This window comes from Hyperoodon ampullatus (genome assembly GCF_949752795.1).
Source record: "Hyperoodon ampullatus genome assembly, chromosome: X".
NCBI classification, from domain to species: domain Eukaryota; kingdom Metazoa; phylum Chordata; class Mammalia; order Artiodactyla; family Ziphiidae; genus Hyperoodon; species Hyperoodon ampullatus.
In genome coordinates this window covers 48,804,535-48,830,103 of record NC_136913.1, presented here as the reverse complement: position 1 = coordinate 48,830,103, position 25,569 = coordinate 48,804,535, and the positions used below count along the sequence as shown (strand labels likewise).

The window sequence follows — 25,569 nt, the reverse complement described above, 5'->3', positions numbered from 1 at the left end:
AGATGAAAAGTAAAAGAATGTAAAAAATATATCATGCAAAGACCAACCAGAAGAAAGTTGGAGTGGCTATACTAAGATCAGATGAAAGAGATGATAAAAAACATTGCTAGAGGGGCTTCCCTGGTGGCGCAGTGGTTGAGAGTCCGCCTGCCAATGCAGGGGACACGGGTTCGTGCCCCGGTCTGGGAAGATCCCACATGCCGCGGAGCGGCTGGGCCCGTGTGCCATGGCCACTGAGCCTGCGTATCCGGAGCCTGTGCTCCGCAACGGGAGAGGCCACAACAGTGAGAGGCCCGCGTACCGCAAAAAAAACAAAAAAAAAAGTAAAAAAAAAAAAAAACATTGCTAGAGATATGTAAGGACATTATATAATGACAAAAGGGTCAATCCGTAAGGAATATATTGTAATTATATCTAAGAAGAGGGCCCCACAATACATGGAGCAAAAACTGACAGAATTGAAGCAAGCAATAGACAATTTGATAACAATATTTGGAGACTTTAATATGGAACTTTCAATAATGAATAGGACAACTACACAGAAGATAAACAGAGAAACAGAAGACTTGAACAACACTGTACACAAACCAGTCCTAAGAGACATCTATAAAACACTCCACCTCTAAACAACAGAATATACATTCCTCCCGAGTGCGCATCAAACATTATCTAGGATACATCATAGTCGAAGTCATAAAATAAGCTATGGTAAACTTAAAAGTATTGAAATAATATAAAGTTTGTTCTCCAGTCATAATGGAGTGAAATTAGAAATTAACATCAGAGAGAACTTTGGGAAATTCACAAGTATGTGAACCATAAGGAGGGATATTATAATTTCATACAGAATAGAAAAGTATTAAAGAAAATCAACAAACCCCAAACTGGTTCTTTGAAAAGATTAAAAAACTCAACAAACTTTTAGCTAGATTGACCAAGAAAAATAGAGAGAGAGAAAACTCAAAGGAATAAATTCAGGAATGGGGAGGAGCTGCAAGATGGCGGAAGAGTAAGACGCGGAGATCACCTTCCTCCCCACAAATACATCAGAAATACATCTACACGTGGAACAACTCCTACAGAACACCTACTGAACGCTGGCAGGAGACCTCAGACCTCCCAAAAGGCAAGAAACTCCCCACGTACCTGAGTAGGGCAAAAGAAAAAAGAAAAAACAGAGACAAAAGAATAGGGATGGGACCTGCACCAGTAGGAGGGAGCTGTGAAGGAGGAAAGGTTTCCACACACTAGGAAGCCACTTCACGGGTGGAGACTGCGGGTGGCAGAGGGGGGGAGCTTCAGAGCCACGGAAGAGAGCACAGCAACAGGGGTGCAGAGGGCAAAGCGGAGAGATTCCTGCACAGAGGACTGGTGCCGAGCAGCACTCACCAGCCCAAGAGGCTTGTCTGCTCACCCACCGGGATGGGTGGGGGCTGGGAGCTGAGGCTCCAGCTTCGGTCAGATCCCAGGGAGAGGACTGGGGTTGGCTGCGTGTACATAGCCTGAAGGGGGCTAGTGTGCCACGGCTAGCCAGAAGGGAGTCCGGGAAAAGGTCTGGAACTGCCAAAGAGACAAAAGACTTTTTCTTGCCTCTTTGTTTCCTGGTGCGTGAGGACAGGGGATTAAGAGCACCGCATAAAGGAGCTCCAGAGAGGGGCGCGAGCTGCAGCTATCAGCGCGGACCCCAGAGACAGGCATGAGATGCTAAGACTGCTGCTGCAGCCACCAAGAAGCCTGTGTGCAAGCACAGGTCACTATCCACACCTCCCCTCCCGGGAGCCTGTGCAGCCCGTCACTGCCAGGGTCCCATGATCCAGGAACAACTTTCCTGGGAGAACACACAATGTGCCTCAGGCTGATGCAATGTCACGCCAGCCTCTGCCACTGCAGGCTCACCCTGCACTCCATACCCCTCCAGCCCCCAGGCCTGAGTGAGCCAGAGCCCCCTAATCACCTGCTCCTTTAACCACGTCCTGTCTGAGCGGAAGAACAGATGCCCTCAGGTGACCTACACCCAGAGGCAGGGCCAAATACAAAGCTGAATCCCAGGAGCTGTGCAAACAAATAAGACAGAGAAATCTCTCCCAGCAGACTCAGGAAAAGCGGATTAAATCTCCAAAGTCAACTTGATGTACCCTGCATTTGTGGAATACCTGAATAGACAACAAATCATCCCAAATTCAGGAGGTGGACTTTGGGAGCAACGAGATATATATATCTACATATATATACATATATATATATATATATATATATGTATGTATATATATACATATATATATATATATAGGTTTTTTCTCCTTTTTCTGTTTTTGTGAGTGTGTATGTGTATACTTCTGTGTGTGATTTTGTCTGTATAGCTTTGCTTGACCATTTGTCCTAGGGTTCTGTCTGTCCGTTTTTTTATTGTTTCTTTTTGGGGTTTTTTTATCTCATTTTTTTTAGTATAGTTTTCAGCACTTGTTATCATTTGTGGATTTGTTTTTTGGTTTGTTTGTTCTCTTCTTTCTTTTTTTTAATTCTTAAAAAAATTTAATAATTATTTTTTGTTTTTTATTTTATCTTATTTTACTTATTTTATCTTTTTCTTTCTTTCTTCCTTTTTCTCACCCTTTTATTCTGAGCCATGTGGATGAAAAGCTCTTGGTGCTCCAGCCAGGGGTCAGGGCTGTGCGTCTCAGGGGGAAAAGCCAAGTTCAGGACATTGGTCCAACAGAGACCTCCCAGCTCCATGTAATATAAAATGGAGAAAATCTCCCAGAGATCTCCATCTCGACGCCAAGACCCAGCTCCACTCAACAACCAGCAAGCTTCAGTGCTGGACACCCTATGCCAAAAAACTAGCAAGACAGGAACACAACCACACCCATTAGCCAAGAGGCTGTCTGAAATCATAATAAGATCACAGACATCCCAAATCACAACACCAGACACGGACCTGCCCAGCAGAAAGACAAGATCCAGCCTCATCCACCAGAAGAGAGGCACTAGTCCCCTCCACCAGGAAGCCTACACAACCCACTGAACCAAACTTAGCCACTGGGGGCACACACCAAAAACAACGGGAACTACAAACCTGCAGCATGTGAAAAGGAGGCCGCAAACACAGTAAGTTAAGCAAAATGAGAAGACAAAGAAACACACAGCAGATGAAGGACCAACGTAAACACCCACCATACCTAAAAAATGAAGAGGAAAAAGGCAGTCTACCTGAAAAAGAATTCAGAATAATCATAGTAAAGATGATCCAAAATTTGGAAATAGAATAGAGAAAATACAAGAAATGTTTAACAAGGACCAAGAAGAACTAAAGAGCAAACAAACAATGATGAACAACACAATAAATGAAATTTAACATTCTCTAGAAGGGATCAATAGCAGAATAACTGAGGCAGAAGAACGGATAAGTGACCTGGAAGATAAAATAGTGGAAATAACTACTGCAGAGCAGAATAAAGAAAAAATAATGAAAAGAATTGAGGACAGTCTCAGAGACTTATGGGACAATATTAAATGCACCAACATGCGAATTATAGGGGGCCCAGAAGAAGAAGTGAAAAAGAAAGGGACTGAGAAAATATTTGAAGAGATTACAGTTGAAAATTTCCCTAATATGGGTAAGGAAATAGTTAATCAAGTCAAGGAAGCACAGAGAGTCCCATACAGGGTAAATCCGAGGAGAAACATGTGAAGACACATATTAATCAAACTATCAAAAATTAAACACAAAGAAATCAAATTAAAAGCAGCAAGGGAAAAACAACAAATAACATGCAAGGGAATCCCCATAAGGTTAACAGCTGATCTTTCAGCAGAAACTCTGCAAGCCAGAAGGGAATGGAAGGACATATTTAAAGTAATGAAAGGGAAAAACCTACAATCAAGATTACTCTATCTAGCAAGGATCTCATTCACATTCGACAGAGAAATTAAAACACAGACAAGCAAAAGCTAAGAGAATTCAACACCACCAAAACAGCTTTACAAGAAATGCTAAAGGAACTTCTATATGCCGGAAGCACAAGAGACGGAAGAGACCTACAATAACAAAACCAAAACAATTAAGAAAATGGGAATAGGAACATACATATCGATAATTACCTTAAATGTAAGTGGACTAAATGCTCCCACCAAAAGACACAGAGTGGCTGAATGGATACAAAAACAAGACCCATATATATGCTGTCTACAAGAGACCCACTTCAGACCTAGGGACACATACAGCCTGAAAGTGAGGTGATGGAAAAAGATATTCCATGTAAATGGAAATCAAAAGAAAGCTGGAGTAGCAATTCTCATATCAGACAAAATAGACTTTAAAACAAAGACTATTACAAGAGACAAAGGACACTACATAATGATCAAGGGATCAATCCAAGAAGAACATATAAAAATTTTAAATATTTATGCACCCAAAATAAGAGCACCTCAATACATAAGGCAAATACTAACAGCCATAAAATGGGAAATTGACAGTAACATAATCATAGTAGGGGAATTTAACACCCCACTTTCACCAATGGACAGATCAACCAAAGTGAAAATAAATAAGGAAACACAAGCTTTAAATGATACATTAAACAAGATGGACTTAATTGATATTGATAGGACATTCCATCCAAAAACAACAGAATACACTTTCTTCTCAAGTGCTCATGGAACATTCTCCAGGATAGATCATATCTTTGGTCACAAATCAAGCCTTGGTAAATTTAAGAGAATTGAAAGTATCTTTTCTGAGTACACTGCTATGAGACTAGATATCAATTACAGGAAAAAATCTGTAAAAAATACAAACATATGGAGGCTAAACAATACATGGCTTAATAACCAAGTGATCACTGAAGAATCAAAGAGGAAATCAAAAAATACCTTGAAAAAATGACAATGAAAACACGACAACCCAAAAACTATGGGATCCAGCAAAAGCAGTTCTAAGAGGGAATTTTATGGCAATACAATCCTACCTTAAGAAACAAGAAACATCTCAAATAAACAACCTAACTTTACACTTAAAGCAATTAGAGAAAGAAGAACAAAAAGACCCCAAAGGTAGCAGAAGGAAAGAAATCATAAAGATGTGATCAGAAATAAATGAAAAAGAAATGAAGGAAATGATAACAAAGATCACTAAACTAAAAGCTTGTTCTTTAAGAAGATAAACAAAGTTGATAAACCATTAGCTAGACACAACAAGAAGAAAAGGGAGGAGCCTCAAATCAATAGAATAACAAATGAAAAAGGAGAAGTAACACCTGACACTGCAGAAATACAAAGGATCATGAGAGATTACTACAAGCAACTCTATGCTGATAAAATGGACAACCTGGAAGAAATGGACAAATTCTTAGAAATGCACAACCTTCCGAGACTGAACCAGGAAGAAGTAGAAAATATGAACAGACCAAACACAAGCACTGAAATTGAAACTGTGATTAAAAATCTTCGAACAAAAGCCCAGGACCAGATGGCTTCACAGTCGAATTCTATCAAATGTTTAGAGAAGAGCTAACACCTATCCTTCTCAAACTCTTCTAAAGTATAGCAGAGGGAGGAACACTCCCAAACTGATTCTACAAGGCCACCATCACCCTGACACCAAAACCAGACAAAGATCACACAAACAATAAAACTACAGACCAACATCACTGATGAAAATAGATGCAAAAATCCTCAGTGAAATACTAGCAAACGGAATCCAACAGCATATTAAAAGGATCATACACCATGATGAAGTGGGGTTTATCCCAGGAATGTAAGGATTCTTCAATAGCTGCAAACCAATCAATGTGATACACCATATTAACAAACTGAAGAATTAAAACCATATGATCATATCAATAGATGCAGAGAAAGCTTTCAACAAAATTCAACACCCATTTATGATAAAAAAAAAAAACCCTCCAGAGAGTAGGCATAGAGGGAACTTACCTCAACATAATAAAGGCCATATATGACAAACCCACAGCCAACATTGTCCTCAATGGTGAAAAACAGAAACAATTTCCACTAAGATCAGGAACAAAACAATGTTTTCCACTCTCACCATTATTATTCAACATAGTTTTGGGAGTTTTAGCCACAGCAATCAGAGAAGAAAAAGAAATAAAAGGAATCCAAATGGGAAAAGAAGAAGTAAAGCTGTCACTGTTTGCAGATGACATGATAATATACATAGAGAATCCTAAAGATGCTACCAGAAAACTACTAGAGCTAATCAATGAATTTCGTAAAGTACCAGGATACAAAATTAATTCACAGAAATCTCTTGCATTCCTATACACTAATGATGAAAAATCTGAATGTGAAATTAAGAAAAAACTCCCATTTACCATTGCAACAAAAAGAATAACATATCTAGGAATAAAACCTACCTAAGGACAACAAAGACCTGTATGCAGAAAACTATAAGACTCTGATGAAAGAAATTAAAGATGATACATAGATGGTGAGATATACCATGTTCTTTGATTGGAAGAATCAACATTGTGAAAATGACTATACTACCCAAAGCAATCTACAGATCCAATGCAATCCCTATCAAATTACCACTGGCATTTTTTACAGAACTAGAACAAAAAATTTCACAATTTGTATGGAAACAGAAAAGACCCCGAATAGCCAAACAATCTTCAGAAAGAAAAATGGAGCTGGAGGATACAGGCTCCTGGACTTCAGACTATACTAGTAAGCTACAGTAATCAAGAGAGTATGGTACTGGCACAAAACCAGAAATATTGATCAATGGAACAATTTAGAAAGCCCAGGAGTAAAACCACACACATGTGGTCACCTTATCTTTGATAAAGGAGGCAAAAATATACAGTGGAGAAAAGACAGCCTCTTCAATATGTGGTGCTGGGAAAACTGGACAGCTACATAAAAAAGAATGAAATTAGAACACTCCCTAACACTATACACAAAATAAACTCAAAATGGATTAAAGACCTAAATGTAAGGCCAGACACTCTCAAACTCTAGAGGAAAACATAGGCAGAACTCTCTATGACATAAATCACAGCAAGATACTTTTTGACCCACCTCCTAGAGAAATGGAATTAAAAACAAAAAAATAAATGGGACCAAATGAAACTTCAAATCTTTTGCACAGCATAGGAAACCATAAACAAGACGAATAGAAAACCCTCAGAATGGGAGAAAATATTTGCAAATGAAGCAACTGACAAAGGATTAATTTCCAAAATTTACAAGCAGCTCATGAAGCTCAATATCAAAAAAACAAACAACCCAATCCAAAAATGGGCAGAAGACCTAAATAGATATTTCTCCAAAGGAGATATACAGATTGCCAACAAACACATGAAAGAATGCTCAACATCATTAATCATTAGAGAAATGCAAATCAAAACTACAATGAGATATCATCTCACACCGGTCAGAATGGCCATCATCAAAAAATCTACAAATAATAAATGCTGGAGAGGTTGTGGAGAAAAGGGAACCCTCATACACTGTTGCTGGGAATGTAAATTGATACAGCCACTGTGGAGAACAGTATGGAGGTTCCTTAAAAAACTAAAAATAGAACTGCCATACAAACCAGCAATCTCACTACTGCGCATATACCCTGAAAAAAACGTAATTCAAAAAGTGTCATGTACCACAATGTTCACTGAAGCTCTATTTACAATAGCCAGCATATGAAAGCAACCTGAGTGTCCATCGACAGATGAATGGATAAAGAAGATGTGGCACATATATACAATGGAATATTACTCAGCCATAGAAAGGAACGATATTGAGTTATTTGTATTGAGGTTGATGGACCTAGAGTCTGTCATACAGAGTGAAGTAAGTCAGAAAGAGAAAAACAAATACTGTATGCTAACACATATATATGGAATCTAAAAAAAAAAAATGGTCATGAAGAACCTAGGGGCAAGACGGGAATAAAGATTCAGACCTACTAGAAAATGGACTTGAAGACATGGGGAGGGGGAAGGGTAAGTTGGGACAAAGTGAGAGAGTGGTAGTATATATATGGACATATACACATTTCCAAATGTAAAATAGATAGCTGGTGGGAAGCAGTCGCATAGTCACGGGGATCAGCTCGGTGTTTTGTGACTAGCTGAAGGGTGGGATAGGGACGGTGGGAGGGCAGGAGACACAAGAGGGAAAAGATAGAGGGATATATGTATAGCTTATTCACTTATTTATAAAGCAGAAACTAACACACCATTGTAAAGCAATTATACTCCAATAAAAACGTTAAAATAAATAAATAAATAAATTCAGGAATGAAAGAGGGGTATTACTACTGACTTTATGGAAATAAAAATAATTATAATGGAGTGCTATGAGCAACTGTATGCTAACACAATACATGACTTAGACGAAATGGACAAATTATTAAAGCAATACAAACTCCCAAAACTGACTCAAGAAGACATCTAGTTGATCTATAGCAAGTAAAGAGATTGAATAAGTAACCAAAATAACTTGTCACAAGGAAAAGTCCAGGATTTGATGGTTTTACTGGAGAATTCTACCAAACATTTAAAGAATTAACACCCATTCTTCAAAAGCTGTTTCATAAAATAGGAGGGAATATTTCCTAACTCATTCCTTGAGTATTTCTGTGATACCAAAGGCAAACAAAGATGTCAGAGAGTAATAAAATTATAGCCCAATATTTTATGAATATAGATGCAAAAATCTTCAGCAAGATATTTGCAAATTGAATCCAGAAAAATATAAAAGATTATACACTGTCACCAAGTTAGGTTTATTATAGGAATGCAGTGTTAATTAGACCTCTGAAAATCAAGTAGTGTAATACACCACATCACTAGAATAAAGGACCAAAACCACATGATCATCTCAGTGCACATAGAAAAGGCAATTGAAAAATTAAACACTCCTTCATAATAAAACCACACAACAAACTAAGAATACAAGAGAATTTCCTCAGTCAGATAAAGGACATCTATGAAAAACTCATGGCTAATATTGCACTTAATGGTGAAAGATTGTATGTTAATCCACTAAAATCAGAAGCAAGAGAAGGATGTCTATTACCACTTCATCTTTTCAACATTGTACTAGAGGTTGTAGTGAGGGTAATTAGGCAAGAAAAAGAAAAAAAGCCCTCCAGATTGTGGAGGGAGACACAAGAGGGAGGAGATATGAGGATATATGTATATGTAAAGATGTTAAATAAATAAATAAATAAATAAAATTTTAAAAAAAGAAAAGAAATAAAACTATCTTTATTTGCAGATGACATGATCTTACATGTAGAAAATTCCAAGAAATCCATTAAAAATCTATTAGTACTAATAAATGAGTTCAGTGATGTTGCAGGACACATGATCAATATATAAAAAATTATATTTCCATAAAGAAGCAAGAACAAGCAAAATGAAATTAATAAAAACAATTCAATTTACAATAGTGTCAAAAATACTTAGGAATACTTAAAAGAAATGCAAAACTTATACTCTGAAAACTTACACTGTTGAAATTAAAGAGGACCTAAATAAATGGAACAACAACCCATGTTCAGGGACCTAAGACTTAATAATGTTAAAGTGTCAGTATTCTCTAATTGGTCTACAGATTCAACACAGCCCTATCAAAATCTCAGCTGACTTCTTTGCAGAAATTGACAAGTTGATCTAAAGTTCATAAGGAAATTCAAGGGGCCTAGAAGAACCAAAATCATCCTGAAAAAGAAGAACAAAGTTGGAGGACTCACACTTCCAATTTCAAAACTTAATTTAAAAAACTATAGTAATAAAGACAGTGTTGTACTGGCATAAGGATATATATATATATATAAACCATTGAAACAGGACTGAAAACTCAGACATAAACTCTCTAATTTATGGTCAACTGATTTTCATCAAGGTTGCCCAAACAAGCCAGTGGTAGAAAGAAGCCTTTTCAACAAATGGTGCTGGAACAACTGAATATCCACATGCAGAGAATGCAGTTGGACTCCTACCTCACATCATATGCAAAAATTGACTCAAAATGAGTCAAAGACCTAAATGTAAGAGCTAAAACTATAAAAGTCTTAGAAGAAGAAAACCTAGGCATAAATTTTTGTGACCTCAGATTAGACAGTGGCTTCAGGTACATGACACCTAACACAAACAACAAAAGAAAAAATAAGTAAATTGGACTTCATTAAAATTAAGAACTTTTGTGCTTCAAAAAGTGAAAAGATAGCTCACAGAATGGGAATAAATGTTTGCAAACCATATATTTGACAAGAGTCTAGTTCCCAGAATATAAAAAGGAAAAATCAACCCAAATAAAAAGACAAATAATCCAGTTTAAAAACGAGCAAAGAATCTAAATAGACTCTTCTCCAAAGAAGATATACAAATGGCCAATAAGTACATAAAAAGATGCTCAACATCATTAGGCATGAATAAAATGCAAATGGGACTCACAGTGATATATCATTTCATACACACTTAGGATGGCTATAATTTAAAAAATGTTAGTGAGGATATAGAGAAATTAGAATGCTCATATGTTGCTTTTGGGAATGTAAAATGTGAAGCCACTTTGAAAACCAGTTTAGCAGTTCCTCAAAACATTATACATAGAATTACCAGAGGACTCAGCATTTCCACTCCTAGGTATATATTCAAGAGAAATGAAAACATATGTGCACACAATAACTTGTGCAAGAATGTTCATGACAGCATTACTCATAATAGCCAAAAGCAGAAACAACCCCAATTTCCATCAACTCATGAATGGGTAAACAAAATGTGGTGTATCTATATAATGGAATATTATTCAGCTATAAAAAGGAATGAAGTACCTACACATGCTACAACATAGGTTAACTTTGAAAATGTTATGCCCAATGGAAGAAGCTATATACAAAATGCCACATATTGTATGATTCCATTAATGTGAAATGTCCAGAATAGGCAAAACTATGGAAACAATAAGTAGATTTTAGTGGTTGCCAGTGGCTGAGGGGAGAGGGGAATCTGGAACGACACTAAAGGGTATGGGGTTTCTTTGGGGGGTGTTGAAATGTTTTGGAATTAGTAACGATGGTATACAACCATGCAAATATACTAAAAGCCACTACGTTGTACACTTTAAAATGGTGAGTTTTATGGTAGGTGAATTATATCTCTATCAAAAACATTTTTCTTATACCAGTCAGAATGGCCATCATTAAAAAATCTACACATAATAAATGCTGGAGAGGATGTGGAGAAAAAGGAAACCTCCTATAATGTTGGTGGGAATGTAAATTGGTGCAACTACTGTGGAGAACAGTATGGAGGTTCTTTACAAAGTTAAAAATAGAGCTACCATATGATCCTGTAATCCCACTCTTGGGCATATATCCAGAGAAAAATCTAATTTGAAAATATACATGCATTCCAATGTTCATAGCAACACTATTTACAAGAGCTAAGAAATGGAAGCAGCCTAAATGTCCATCAGCAGATGGATGAATAAAGAAGATGTGGGGAGAGACTTCCGGGGAAGATGGCGGAAGAGTAAGACGTGGAGATCACCTTCCTCCCCACGGATACACCAGAAATACAGCTACACGTGGAACAACTCTTACAGAACACCTACTGAACGCTGGCAGAAGACCCCAGACCTCCCAAAAGGCAAGAAACTCCCCCACGTACCTGGGTAGGGCAAACCGGAGAGATTCCCGCACAGAGGATCGGTGCCAAGCGGCACTCACCAGCCCGAGAGGCTTGTCTGCTCACCCGCCGGGGAGGGCGGCGCTGGAAGCTGAGGCTCGGGCTTCGGTCAGAGCGCAGGGAGAGGACTGGGGCTGGCAGCGAGAACTCAGCCTGAAGGGGGCTAATGCGCCACGGGTAGCCAGGAGGGAGTCCGGGAAAACTCTGGAGCTGCCGAAGAGGCAAGAGACTTTTTCTTCCCTCTTGGTTTCCTGGTGCGCGAGGAGAGGGGATTAAGAGCGCTGCTTAAAGGGGCTCCACAGACGGGCGCGAGTCACGGCGGAAAGCGCGGAGCCCAGAGACGGGCGTGGGACGCTGGGGCTGCTGCTGCCGCCACCAAGAGGCCTGTGTGCGAGCGCAGGTCACTGTCCACACCGCCCATCTGGGAGCCTGTGCAGCCCGCCACTGCCGGGGTCCCGGGATCCAGGGGCGGCTTCCCTGGGAGAACGCACGGCGCGCCTCGGGCTGGTAAAACGTCACGCCGACCTCTGCCGCTGCAGGCTCGCCCCGCACTCCGCGCCCCTCCCTCCCGCCTGGCCTGAGTGAGCCACAGTCCCCGAAGCGGCTGCTCCTTTAACCCTGTCCTGTCTGAGCGAAGAACAGACGCCCTCCGGCGACCTACACGCAGAGGCGGGGCCAAATCCAAAGCTGAGACCCAGGAGCTGTGAGAACAAAGAAGAGAAAGGGAAACCTCTCCCAGCAGCCTCAGAAGCAGCGGATTAAAGCTCCACAATCAACTTGATGTACCCTGCATCTGTGGAATACATGAATAGACAACAAATCATCCCAAATTGAGGAGCCAGGAGTCAGTGCTGTGCCTCTGAGGTGGGAGAGCCAACTTCAGGACACTGGTCCACAAGAGACCTCCCAGCTCCACATAATATCAAACGGCGAAAATCATCCAGAGATCTCCATCTCAACACCAGCAACCAGCTTCACTCAACGACCAGCAAGCTACAGTGCTGAACACCCTATGCCAAACAACTAGCAAGACAGGAACACAACGCCACCCATTAGCAGAGAGGCTGCCTAAAATCATAAAAAGTCCGCAGACACCCCAAAACACACCACCAGACGTGGACCTGCCCACCAGAAAGACAAGATCCAGCCTCATCCACCAGAACACAGGCACTAGTCCCCTCCACCAGGAAGCCTACACAACCCACTAAACCAACCTTAGCCACTGGGGACAGACACCAAAAACAACGGGAGCTACGAACCTGCAGCCTACAAAAAGGAGACCCCAAACACAGTAACATAAGCAAAATGAGAAGACAGAAAAACACAGAGCAGTAGAAGGAGCAAGATAAAAACCCACCAGACCTAACGAATGAAGAGGTAATAGGCAGTCTACCTGAAAAAGAATTCAGAATAATGATAGTAAAGATGATCCAAGATTCTATTTCCAAGATCCAAAATCTTGGAAATAGAATAGACAAAATGCAAGAAACAGTTAACAAGGACCTAGAAGAACTAAAGATGAATCAAGCATCAATTAAAAACACAATAAATGAAATAAAAAATACTCTAGATGGGATCAATAGCAGAATAACTGAGGCAGAAGAACGGATAAGTGAGGTGGAAGATAAAATAGTGGAAATAACTGCTGCAGAGAAAAATAAAGAAAAAAGAATGAAAAGAACAGAGGACAGTCTCAGAGACCTCTGGGACAACATTAAACACACCAACATTCGAATTATAGGCGTTCCAGAAGAAGAAGAGAAAAAGAAAGGGACAGAGAAAATATTTGAAGAGATTATAGTTGAAAACTTCCCTAATATGGGAAAGGAAATAGTTAATCAAGTGCAGGAGGCACAGAGAGTACCATACAGAATAAATCCAAGGAGAAATATGCCAAGACACATATTAATCAAACTGTCAAAAATTAAATACAAAGAACATATTAAAAGCAGCACGGAAAAAACAACAAATAACACACAAGGGAATCCCCATCAGGATAACAGCTGATCTCTCAGCAGAAACTCTACAAGCCAGAAGGGAGTGGTAGGACATAATTAAAGTGATGAAGGAGAAGAACCTGCAACCAAGATTACTCTACCCAGCAAGGATCTCATTCAGATTTGATGGAGAAATTAAAACGTTTACAGACAAGCAAAAGCTGAGAGAGTTCAGCACCACCAAACCAGCTTTACAACAAATGCTAAAGGAACTTCTCTAGGCAAGAAACACAACAGAAGGAAAATACCTACAATAATGAACCCAAAACAATTAAGAAAATGGGAATAGGAACATACATATCGATAATTACCTTAAATGTAAATGGACTAAATGCTCCCACCAAAAGACACAGATTGGCTGAATGGATACAAAACCAAGAACCATATATATGCTGTCTACAAGAGACCCACTTCAGACCTAGAGACACATACAGACTGAAAGTAAGGGGATGGAAAAAGATATTCCATGCAAATGGAAACCAAAAGAAAGCTGGAGTAGCAATTCTCATATCAGACAAAATAGACTTTAAAATAAAGACTACTAGAAGAGACAAAGAAGGACACTACATAATGATCAAGGGCTCGATCCAAGAAGAAGATATAACAATTGTAAATATTTATGCACCAAACATAGGAGCACCTCAATACATAAGGCAAATACTAACAGCCATAAAAGGAGAAATCGACAGTAACACAATCATAGTAGGGGTCTTTAACACCCCACTTTCACCAATGGACAGATCATCCAAAATGAAAATAAATAAGGAAACACAAGCTTTAAATGATACATTAAACAAGATGGACTTAATTGATATTTATAGGACATTCCATCCAGAAACAACAGAATACACATTTTTCTCAAGTGCTCATGGAACATTCTCCAGGATAGATCATATCTTGGGTCACAAATCAAGTCTTGGTAAATTTAAGAAAATTGAAATTGTATCAAGTATCTTTTCTGACCACAATGCTATGAGACTAGATATCAATTACAAGAAAAGATCTGTAAAAAATACAAACACATGGAGGCTAAACAATACACTACTTAATAACGAAGTGATCACTGAAGAAATCAAAGAGGAAATTAAAAAATACCTAAAAACAAATGACAATGGAGACACGACGACCCAAAACCTATGGGATGCAGCAAAAGCAGTTCTAAGAGGGAAGTTTATAACAATACAATCCCACCTTAAGAAACAGGAAACATCTCGAATAAACAACCTAACCTTGCACCTAAAGCAATTAGAGAAAGAAGAACAAAAACATCCCAAAGTTAGCAGAAGGAAAGAAATCATAAAAATCCGATCAGAAATAAATGAAAAAGAAATGAAGGAAACGATAGCAAAGATCAATAAAACTAAAAGCTGGTTCTTTAAGAAGATAAACAAAATAGATAAACCATTAGCCAGACTCATCAAGAAAAAAAGGGAGAAGACTCAAATCAATAGAATTAGAAATGAAAAAGGAGAAGTAACAACTGACACTGCAGAAATACAAAAGATCATGAGAGATTACTACAAGCAACTCTATGCCAATAAAATGGACAACCTGGAAGAAATGGACAAATTCTTAGAAATGCACAACCTGCCAAGACTGAATCAGGAAGAAATAGAAAATATGAACAGACCAATCACAAGCACTGAAATTGAAACTGTGATAAAAAATCTTCCAACAAACAAAAGCCCAAGACCAGATGGCTTCACAGGCGAATTCTATCAAGCATTTAGAGAAGAGCTAACACCTATCCTTCTCAAACTCTTACAAAATAGAGCAGAGGGAGGAACACTCCCAAACTCATTCTATGAGGCCACCATCACCTTGATACCAAAACCAGACAAGGATGTCACAAAGAAAGAAAACTACAGGCCAATATCACTGATGAACATAGATGCAAAAATCCTGAACAAAATACTAGCAAACAGAATCCAACAGCACATTAAAAGGATCATACACCATGATCAAGTGGGGTTTATTCCAGGAATGCAAGGATTCTTCAATATACGCAAATCAATCAACATAATACACCATATTAACAAATTGAAGGAGAAAAACCATATGATCATCTCAATAGATGCAGAGAAAGCTTTCGACAAAATTCAACACCCATTTATGATAAAAACCCTGCAGAAAGTAGGCATAGAGGGAACTTTCCTCAACATAATAAAGGCCATATATGACAAACCCACAGCCAACATCGTCCTCAATGCTGAAAAACTGAAACCATTTCCACTAAGATCAGGAACAAGACAAGGTTGCCCACTCTCACCACTCTTATTCAACCTAGTTTTGGAAGTTTTAGCCACAGCAATCAGAGAAGAAAAGGAAATAAAAGGACTCCAAATCGGAAAAGAAGAAGTAAAGCTGTCACTGTTTGCAGATGACATGATACTATACATAGAGAATCCTAAAGATGCTACCAGAAAACTACTAGAGCTAATCAATGAATTTGGTAAAGTTGCAGGATACAAAATTAATGCACAGAAATCTCTGGCATTCCTATATACTAATGATGAAAAATCTGAAAGTGAAATCAAGGAAACACTCCCATTTACCATTGCAACAAAAAGAATAAAATATCTAGGAATAAACCTACCTAAGGAGACAAAAGACCTGTATGCAGAAAATTATAAGACACTGATGAAAGAAATTAAAGATGATACAAATAGATGGAGAGATATACCATGTTCTTGGATTGGAAGAATCAACATTGTGAAAATGACTCTACTATCCAAAGCAATCTACAGATTCAATGCAATCCCTATCAAACTACCACTGGCATTTTTCACAGAACTAGAACAAAAAATTTCACAATTTGTATGGAAACACAAAAGACCCCGAATAGCCAAAGCAATCTTGAGAACGAAAAACGGAGCTGGAGGAATCAGGCTCCCTGACTTCAGACTATACTACAAAGCTACAGTAATCAAGACAGTGTGGTACTGGCACAAAAACAGAAAGATAGATCAATGGAACAGGATAGAAAGCCCAGAGATAAACCCACGGACATATGGTCACCTTATCTTTGATAAAGGAGGCAGGAATGTCCAGTGGAGAAAGGACAGCCTTTTCAGTATGTGGTGCTGGGAAAACTGGACAGGGACATGTAAAAGTATGAGATTAGATCACTCCCTAACACCATATACAAAAATAAGCTCAAAATGGATTAAAGACCTAAATGTAAGGCCAGACACTATCAAACTCTTAGAGGAAAACATAGGCAGAACACTCTATGACATAAATCACAGCAAGATCCTTTTTGACCCACCTCCTAGAGAAATGGAAATAAAGACAAAAATAAACACATGGGACCTAATGCAACTTCAAAGCTTTTGCACAGCAAAGGAAACCATAAACAAGACCAAAAGACAACCCTCAGAATGGGAGAACATATTTGCAAATGACGCAACTGACAAAGGATGAATCTCCAAAATTTATAAGCAGCTCATGCAGCTCAATAACAAAAAAACAAACAACCCAATCCAAAAATGGGCAGAAGACCTAAATAGACATTTCTCCACAGAAGATATACAGACTGCCAACAAACACATGAAAGAATGCTCAACATCTTTACTCATTAGAGAAATGCAAATCAAAACTACAATGAGATATCATCTCACACCAGTCAGAATGGCCATCATCAAAAAATCTAGAAACAATAAATGCTGGAGAGGGTGTGGAAAAAAGAGAACACTCTTGCACTGCTGGTGGGAATGTGAATTGGTACAGCCACTATGGAGAACGGTATGGAGGTTCCTTAAAAAACTACAAATAGAACTACCATATGACCCAGCAATCCCACTACTGGGCATATACCCTGAGAAAACCATAATTCAAAAAGAGACATGTACCAAAATGTTCATAGCAGCCCTATTTACAATAGCCCGGAGATGGAAACAACCTAAGTGTCCATCATCTGATGAATGGGTAAAGAAGATGTGGCACATATGTACAATGGAATATTACTCAGCCATAAAAAGAAACGAAATTGAGCTATTTGTAATGAGGTGGATGGACCTAGAGCCTGTCATACAGAGTGAAGTAAGTCAGAAAGAGAAAGACAAATACTGTATGCTGACACATATATATGGAATTTAAAAAAAAAAGTCATGAAGATCATAGGGGTAAGACAGGAATAAAGACACAGACCTACTAGAGAATGGACTTGAGGATATGGGGAGGGGGAAGGGTAAGCTGTGACAAAGTGAAAGAGCGGCATGGACATATATACACTACCAAACGTAAGGTAGATAGCTAGTGGGAAGCAGCCGCATAGCACAGGGAGATCAGCTCGGTGCTTTGTGACTGCCTGGAGGAGTGGGTTAGGGAGGGTGGGAGGGAGACGCAAAAGGGAGGTGATATGGGAACATATGTATATGTATAACTGATTAAGTTTGTTATAAAGCAAAAAAATAAAAAATTAAAATAAAAAAAAAATGTGGTACATATATACAATCAAATATTACTCTGCCATAAAAAAGAATGAAACAATGCCATTTGCAGCAACATGGATAAACTTAGAGATTATACTGTTAAGTGAAGTAAGTCAGACAGAGAAAGACAAATATCATATGAGATCACTTATAAGTGGAATCTAAAAAAGGATACAAATGAACTTATTTACAAAACAGAAATAGACTCACAAACATAGAAAACAAACATGGTTACCAAAGGGGATAACAGGGCTAAGGGGGAGAGATAAATTAGGAGCTTGGGATTAACATATACAAGCGTATATAAAATAGATAAACATCAAGGGCCTACTGTATAGCACAGGGAACTATATTCAATATCTTGTAGTAACCTATAATGGAAAAGAATCTGAAAAAGAATACATATATACATATGCTGAATCACTTTGCTGTACAGTTGAAACTAAAACTAACAACATTGTAAATTAACTTGCTTCAATAAAAATGGTTAAAAACATTTTTAAAAAGTGTAAGAAATATATACCAGGCAAATATAAAGCTAAATAAAGCAAATATATATACATATATATTAATATCAGGGAAAAAATTGTAGGACAAAATGCCAATGATACTAGATTACCAGAAATAATTTCCTTACACATTGATAAATATTCAATATACCAGAAATATACAGCAATTCTAAATTTGGAACTATTTACAAAGCTTCAAAATTGACATAGTTACAAGGCGACATTAACAAATTTTCCATGTCAACAAGCAGACAACATCCTGGAAGAATATAGAGCATTTGAGCCAGATTAACAAACATGACTTAATTGAAGTATATAGTACTCTGAACCCAGTTGTAAAATGTGCATTTTTTCAAGTTCTCATGGAATTTTTACCAAAAATTATCACACGGTCCATAAAGCAAATCTCAATAGATTTCAAACAATTGAAATCATACAAAGTTTGTTCTCTAAGGAGAATGGAATTAAACTGGAAATGGCAAGGGCACTGATCTGTCAAAACAGAAGCTGGCCCAAGGGCTTGGCACCAATTGGTAGAGGCCTCCTTCTGTGTCAGGCATTAACCCTTTAGTTGCTAGATGATAATCTGTAGGTTTTAGCAGTCCTGGGAAAGGGACTGAGGTGGCCAGAGCAACTTGGTAAGTGATGGAGAAACTAAGAAAGCCTGGAGCAGTGCCTATTTACCAAATGGTCTGGAAATATTTTAAAAATTCATATGTCCATACAATTGTGCATCTTTGGAATATCAGCCCTGTTTAGTAGGCCAATTATACAATCAGATGCTTATATTCAAAAGGAAGAAAGTCTGAAAATTAATAAGCTGTGCATCCAACTCCAGAAATTAAAAAAAGAACAACAGGATAAATCCAAGTAAAGTGAAAAGAAAAGAATAATGATAAGGAAAATAGCTAAATAAAAAACAAAGGACATCACAGAAAGAATCAGAAAGCCAAAAGTTGACTATTTTAAAAAACTTATAAAAGTGACAAACTTTTGGCAAGATTGATCAAGAGGAAGAAAGAGAAGGTACAAACAAACAAGGATAAGAGGATATAAATGCAACGGGGATTTTTAAAAAGATGGAGATAAGAAGTTTATGCAAATAAATTTGAAAAATGACATGAAATAGAAAAATTCCTAGAAAACCATAATTTAACAACACTGACAAGAAGAAATAGCAAACTGGAATGATTCTATAGCTATTTAAAAGGCTGTATCCATTAAAATTTTTCTTACAAGAAGACACCAAGCCCGGATGTTTTTACCTGGAAGTTGTGCTAAATATTTAAAGAACGAATAGTTCCTTGGACAAACTCTGTGAGAAAATAGAATGAAAGGAAATAGTTCCCACTTCATTTTGTGACACAAAAGTCAAACAGGGACCTGGAACTATGAGAATGGAAAATGTACAGGTCACTCTCATTCATAAACAAAATTCCAAATTCCTGAACAAAATATTAATGAACTAAATCCAGCAGTTTTTATTTATCTTAGGATTGCAAGATAAGTTCCAAACAAGAAAAATCTCTAATGTAATTCACATTAATAGATTAAAATAGAAAATCAACCTGTCATCTCAGTGGATACAGAAAGCATGTTTATAAAATTCAACATCTACTCATCTTTAAAAAACCCTGATAAGTAGGATTACATCAAATTAAAAACTTCTGTATAGCAGAGGAAACAACAAAATGAAAGCCAACCTGTGGAATGTTAGAAAATGTTTGCAAACCTTATATCTGATAAAGAGTTAATATCCAAAATATATAGGGAACTACTACAACCCAACAGCCAAAAACCAAATACCTACTTTAAAAATGGGCAAGAGCCTGAATAGATATTTCTATAAGGAAGACATACAGATGGACAACAGGTATATGAAAAGATGCTCAACATCATCAATTTTCAAGGAAATGCAAATCAAAACCACAGTGAGATATCATCTTACACTAGTTAGGATGGCTATCTTAAAAAAATTAAATACAACTGTTGACAAGGATGTGGAAATAAAGGGAAACCTCATACACTGTTGGTAGGAATATTAATCGGTGTTGCTATGGAAAGCAGTATGGTGAATCCTCCAAATGTTAAAAAGAGAACTACTATGTGATCCAGCAATCTCCTTTCTGGGTATATATCCAAAGAAATTGAAATCAGGATCTCAAAGAGATACCTACACTCTCATATTCACCACAGCATTATTCACAATGGTCAAGATATGGAAGTAACCTAAGTGCCCACTGGTGAATGAATGGATAAAGAAAATGTACATATACATGCATATATGTAATGGAATATTATTCAAGCTTTAAAAAGAAAGAAATCCTGCCATTTGCAACACCATGGATGAAACTGGAGAATATTATACTAAGTGATATAAACCAAGAACAGAATGACAAATACTGCTTGATACCACATATGTGAAGGATCTAAAAATGTCAAACTCATAAAAGCAAAAAATAGAATGGTGGTTGCTAAGGGCTGGGATGGGGCAGGGGAAATGAGAAGGTATTAGTCAAATGGTACAAAGTTTTGGTTATGCAAGAAAAATTCATCTTAGAAATCTACTGTACAGCATACTGCCTATAGTTAATAATATTGTACACATTAAAAATTGCTAAGAAGGTAAATCTTCTGTTAAATAATTATTATTGGATAATAATAATAGTAAATAAAGTAGATAGGAGTAAAAAAAATCCTATTGGCAAACTAAGAACAAACTGGAACTTTCTTAACCTGTTAATGGTATCTACAAAAAAAAATTATAGCAAACTTACTCAATGGTGAAACTTTAAAAGCATTACCTTTAAAATTAGGTTCAACATAAACATGCACAATACTAACATTTCTATTCGACGTTGGTGTGCATGTATTGAAGGTAGGAGGTCCTAGCAGTGCAGTAATATAGGAAAAGAGATTTAAAAAAATAAGGATTGGAAGGGAAAAAAGAAAACTGTCATTTACATATAAATTATCAAAATTAATAAGAAAGTTTATCAGGTTTGCTAGTTGCAAATACAATATACAAAAAACCCCACGATTATATTTGTACTCATTAGCAATAAATTGGTATAAAATGTAATTTTCTAAAAAGGTATACAATAGCAACAAAATAAGCAAATAAAGTCTTATAATGATGTATAAGCCCTTTTAACTTATAAAACTTCACTCAAATAACATCAAAAAAGTCTAAATAGAGAGGCACACCGTGTTTACAGAAGACTCGATATCACAAAATGTTAATTATCCTTAAATTGATATACAGATAGACTGTAATTCCAATCAAAATCCCAAAAGTTGTGTGTGTGTGTGTGTGTACAAAAATCCTCATTGCATAATTGTTTATAACCCAAAACGAAACTACCTAAAGGTACATCAATAGTAAGATGGGTAAGTAAATCATGGGATATTCACAAAATGTAATATTACACAGCAAGGAGAATAAACAAACTACAACTGCATGCAAAAATATTATACATGGCACAAAAAAACATAACACTGAATGCGAAAAACCAAGTCACAGATGAATATACACAGCTGTTCAAGCACTTTACACACGTTAATGCATTTAATTCTCAAAATAGTCGTTAAGTGATTGTGTGCCTCCCCTCCCCCACTGCCCACTGTGGGGGTGGGCAGGTCTTCGAGAGAGGATGCTCCAAGCAGGAATTAATTCAGATCTTTCTGGGGTAAATAGCCTGGCCTCCTCAGCAACGGAGGTGAGGCAGACATTGCCCAGGGCACTATCTAAGTTTATTATATCTGCAGTCTGACATAATTCAGTCAATCACTAATGAGTTACTGTCTTGTATACATAGAGCCCCATGCTTGGCTATGGTGAGTGGTAGAGTGGACGTAGCACAGAGCGACCATTTACTGAGAATTTGCTATGTGCCAGGCTTCAGGCTTGATGCTGGGGATATGATGGGCAAAAAGACCACACACCCACCTTCTTGTTTAAATAATAATAATAATAATAATAATAATATTTATTGAGTATTTACTATGCACTGGACATTCTTCTAAGCATTTTATATGCTTTAGCTCTCTAATATTCACAACACTATTACTAACTTCTTTTGACAGATGAGGAAATGGAAGGAGAGGTAAGTTAAGAGAATTGTCCAAGGTCACAGAGGCAGGAGGTGGCAGAGCTGGGACTCAAAGCTAGGCAGTCTGAATCACTGAATCACCTCAACGACATGGGAAAGTAGGTATTAATTCTGTCTTACAGCTGAGGAAAGACGGGCTCAGAAATAAAGTGAGCACATATTTATTTTGCACCCTCTATATGACAAACACTATAATAGGTGATTTATATCTATTATTTATCCAACCTGAAAGACAGAGTTCCCAGGAATATAAGGGTCCTAACAATGGAGGACCCAGGTATGCAGAGAGTGGCTTGCCTGCTTGCCAGCTAAACCCAACAGCCCCTTAGAAAGAGTAAAGAGTGGCTTGGTGAGTGAGGGTGGGGTGTAATTCTCAGTCTCATCCAGGCTCCTAGATCACCAGATGAGAGATTGAAACTGCTGGTGGAGAGGAGGAGGAAGAACAGGAGGTTGGTTTTTACCCCTCTCTCTCTATCCACACCCTCCATTCTACATAGTATATTTGACATCCTACATCTTCCTGGATCCTCCCCTCACTAGCCCTGAGCCTGGACCTCCTCTAGCATTAGCATAGTGGAAGCTTGGTCAGCTGGTCCTTGAGATGTCTGGGTCCCACACTCCACAGCTGTCTTATCTCTGCACACCTTATGGCTCCTCAGGCCAAAATTCTTGGGCTGGCAGCACCTTGATCTGCAACTGTACTCTGTTATCTATGGGAAATGGTATACTCTACTTAAAAAATATATTTTACAGGTTTTGTTTGCTTCCCCTTTGAACCTGCTCTTTCTTCAATTTTCAAAGTGAACATTACACCAGCAGGCTTTCCCTGAATGTGTTCTCCCTCAACTCCCCAGAGCAGCAAAAGTGTCCATATATGCCAAGAAGGCAATTCAGGAGACAGGACACCCAGCCTTTCCCAACCCAGTCAGAGGCTTATTAGAAGAGGCCTGAGAAAGGGGAGGAGCAAAACCGACCAATGATACGGTACTGTTGTGTACCCTGCACCTGTCCTCTGAGAAACAATGCCAGCAACCATCACCTTATTTCACCCAAGCACTATCAGACAGTACTAATTTCCAGCCACTTCACTGATGTCACCAAAATAAAACATTTAGGCTAACACTGAACTAGAAACATCAAATTTCAAACAAGAAGTATTCCAAACAAGCTCTGGGTAAGAAAGAAAAAATTCCTAGTCAAAAATCCCTCTGATTAAGATGGTTTTTATATAATCCTCATTCTTTCTCTGTCTTCACCTCTCTCTTTCTGTCTTTCTTTCTCTACCTTTTTGACATTAGCCTCTTGTTATCTATCCTACAGCTATTTCATCCAGCTGCTCATCTATTCCAACTTTCAGGTTGGGGTGGGGGTGGTTTGGGGGCATGTCCTTTGCTCTTCTACATCCACTCTACCACCACCACCTTGAAGCCCACGGAAGCAAACCCCACTTACAGCCCCTCCTGCGTTGCGGCCTGCTGTTGCCACCGTTGTGTGGAATCCAGATCTTCTGCAATCTAGTTTGGGTGAGTTCTCCCATCTCTCGAGACATCTTAGGCGTCGCAGCTAATGACACCACTGTCCTCAAGGTACCGGGCCTCACTTTGTCTTATTAGCTGTCTCTTCTGTTGCTGTGGTCACAGCAGGTGGTAGACAGAGTTGGGACAGGGAGGTGCTGGGGTTCTGAGCCCTCTAGCAGCCTGTCTCCAGCCTCTCTCCTGTCTCCTAGTCATTGCCTGCCTTGTCTGCCTCTGCTCCTGTATGTACCAGTGGGGGCTTGGGTGCAGAGGAGAGGTTAGACAGAGGTCAGCAGAGGCCTCTGAACTCCAAGGGCTGTGTACATAGGAGATAAGTTGGAGCCCAACAAGGAAGGCAGCCAGCAAGACAGCCCATGTCTGGCCAGTCACTTCCCTCCAATGAAGACAGGACTAGTAGAGTATGCAAATAAAAGACCGAAGATCATGTGCTTATATCCTGTGTGGGGTGGGGAGGCAAAGGTGATGCAGGCAGATCTCAGCAGCTTTCATAACTTCAAAATAAAAAACAGGCCCAAGTAGAATGTCAAGTTCCAACCCAGAAACAGATATCTACATCAGAAATGCAAGATTCCCAAGTACAAACACACAAACACAAAGTCCCTACTGAAAAACACAATGTTTTGAGCTAGCAATCTTAGGTCTGAACTGGAAGTGGAAGGTTTACTGCCTCTATGCCCTCCCCCGCAAATGGCATTGCAACCCTTGTCTTCCCTGAATTCTGCTACCTTTCCTACCGAAGGGCCTCTCTCTCCTAAAATGTGCTACCCAGGACACTCTTGGAGAGATGGGCACTATCTGATCATCTTTATGCTCTCTCCAGCCAAAGTTAAATAAATCAGAGTAAATCGGACACATTGGGAAGAGAAGTGAATGCAGCCATTGCTAGGGGGAGAGATGATAAGAACTGTTCACATGACTGCCAACTGCCATCAGGTCCCTTAGGGAGAAAGGCATTGTGATCTGACCCAGAACCAGACTAAAGTTCTTCATGCCAAGTCATGGGGATGGAGGCTTAAGGGGGGAGGCTGCAGCAGGCAGAGTGTGGTGAGTTGGGAGCAATGACCTCAAAGTAGGACAAGTCCATAGGCCAGAGCCATCCTACCCAGATGTCTCTGCTTTACCCTCCCCCATCCCCCGGTTGTTTTGAAGCTTTTATGTGTAGTACTCATCTAACAGCATAGCTTACCTGGAAGATGTCCAAGTGTGCCCTTACTTCATTGTTTTGCAACCTTCCCACCCCTTGATGAACCTCCAGTGATTGGCTACAAGGAAGCTCAATTTCTTCCACTGAGCTGGGCAACACTGGGGCAATCTCATGGGGAT

The 25,569-nt window shown here is 38.6% G+C and overlaps 1 protein-coding gene across 2 annotated transcripts in view; it reads right to left on the bottom strand.

Annotated features, from left to right (window-relative positions):
* Positions 1–24,551, bottom strand: part of PFKFB1 (6-phosphofructo-2-kinase/fructose-2,6-biphosphatase 1) — a gene marked incomplete at both ends in the record, with an annotated part of 67,166 nt that extends 42,615 nt beyond the window's left edge. The window contains one exon of one of the 2 annotated variants that reach the window (XM_079727764.1): positions 24,164–24,551. In XM_079727764.1, coding sequence (XP_079583890.1) covers positions 24,164–24,260 — 97 coding nt within the window. The remainder of the gene's footprint in view (positions 1–24,163) is intronic. The other variant, XM_079727765.1, reaches the window with a different exon arrangement.
* Positions 24,552–25,569: the final 1,018 nt, after the last annotated feature.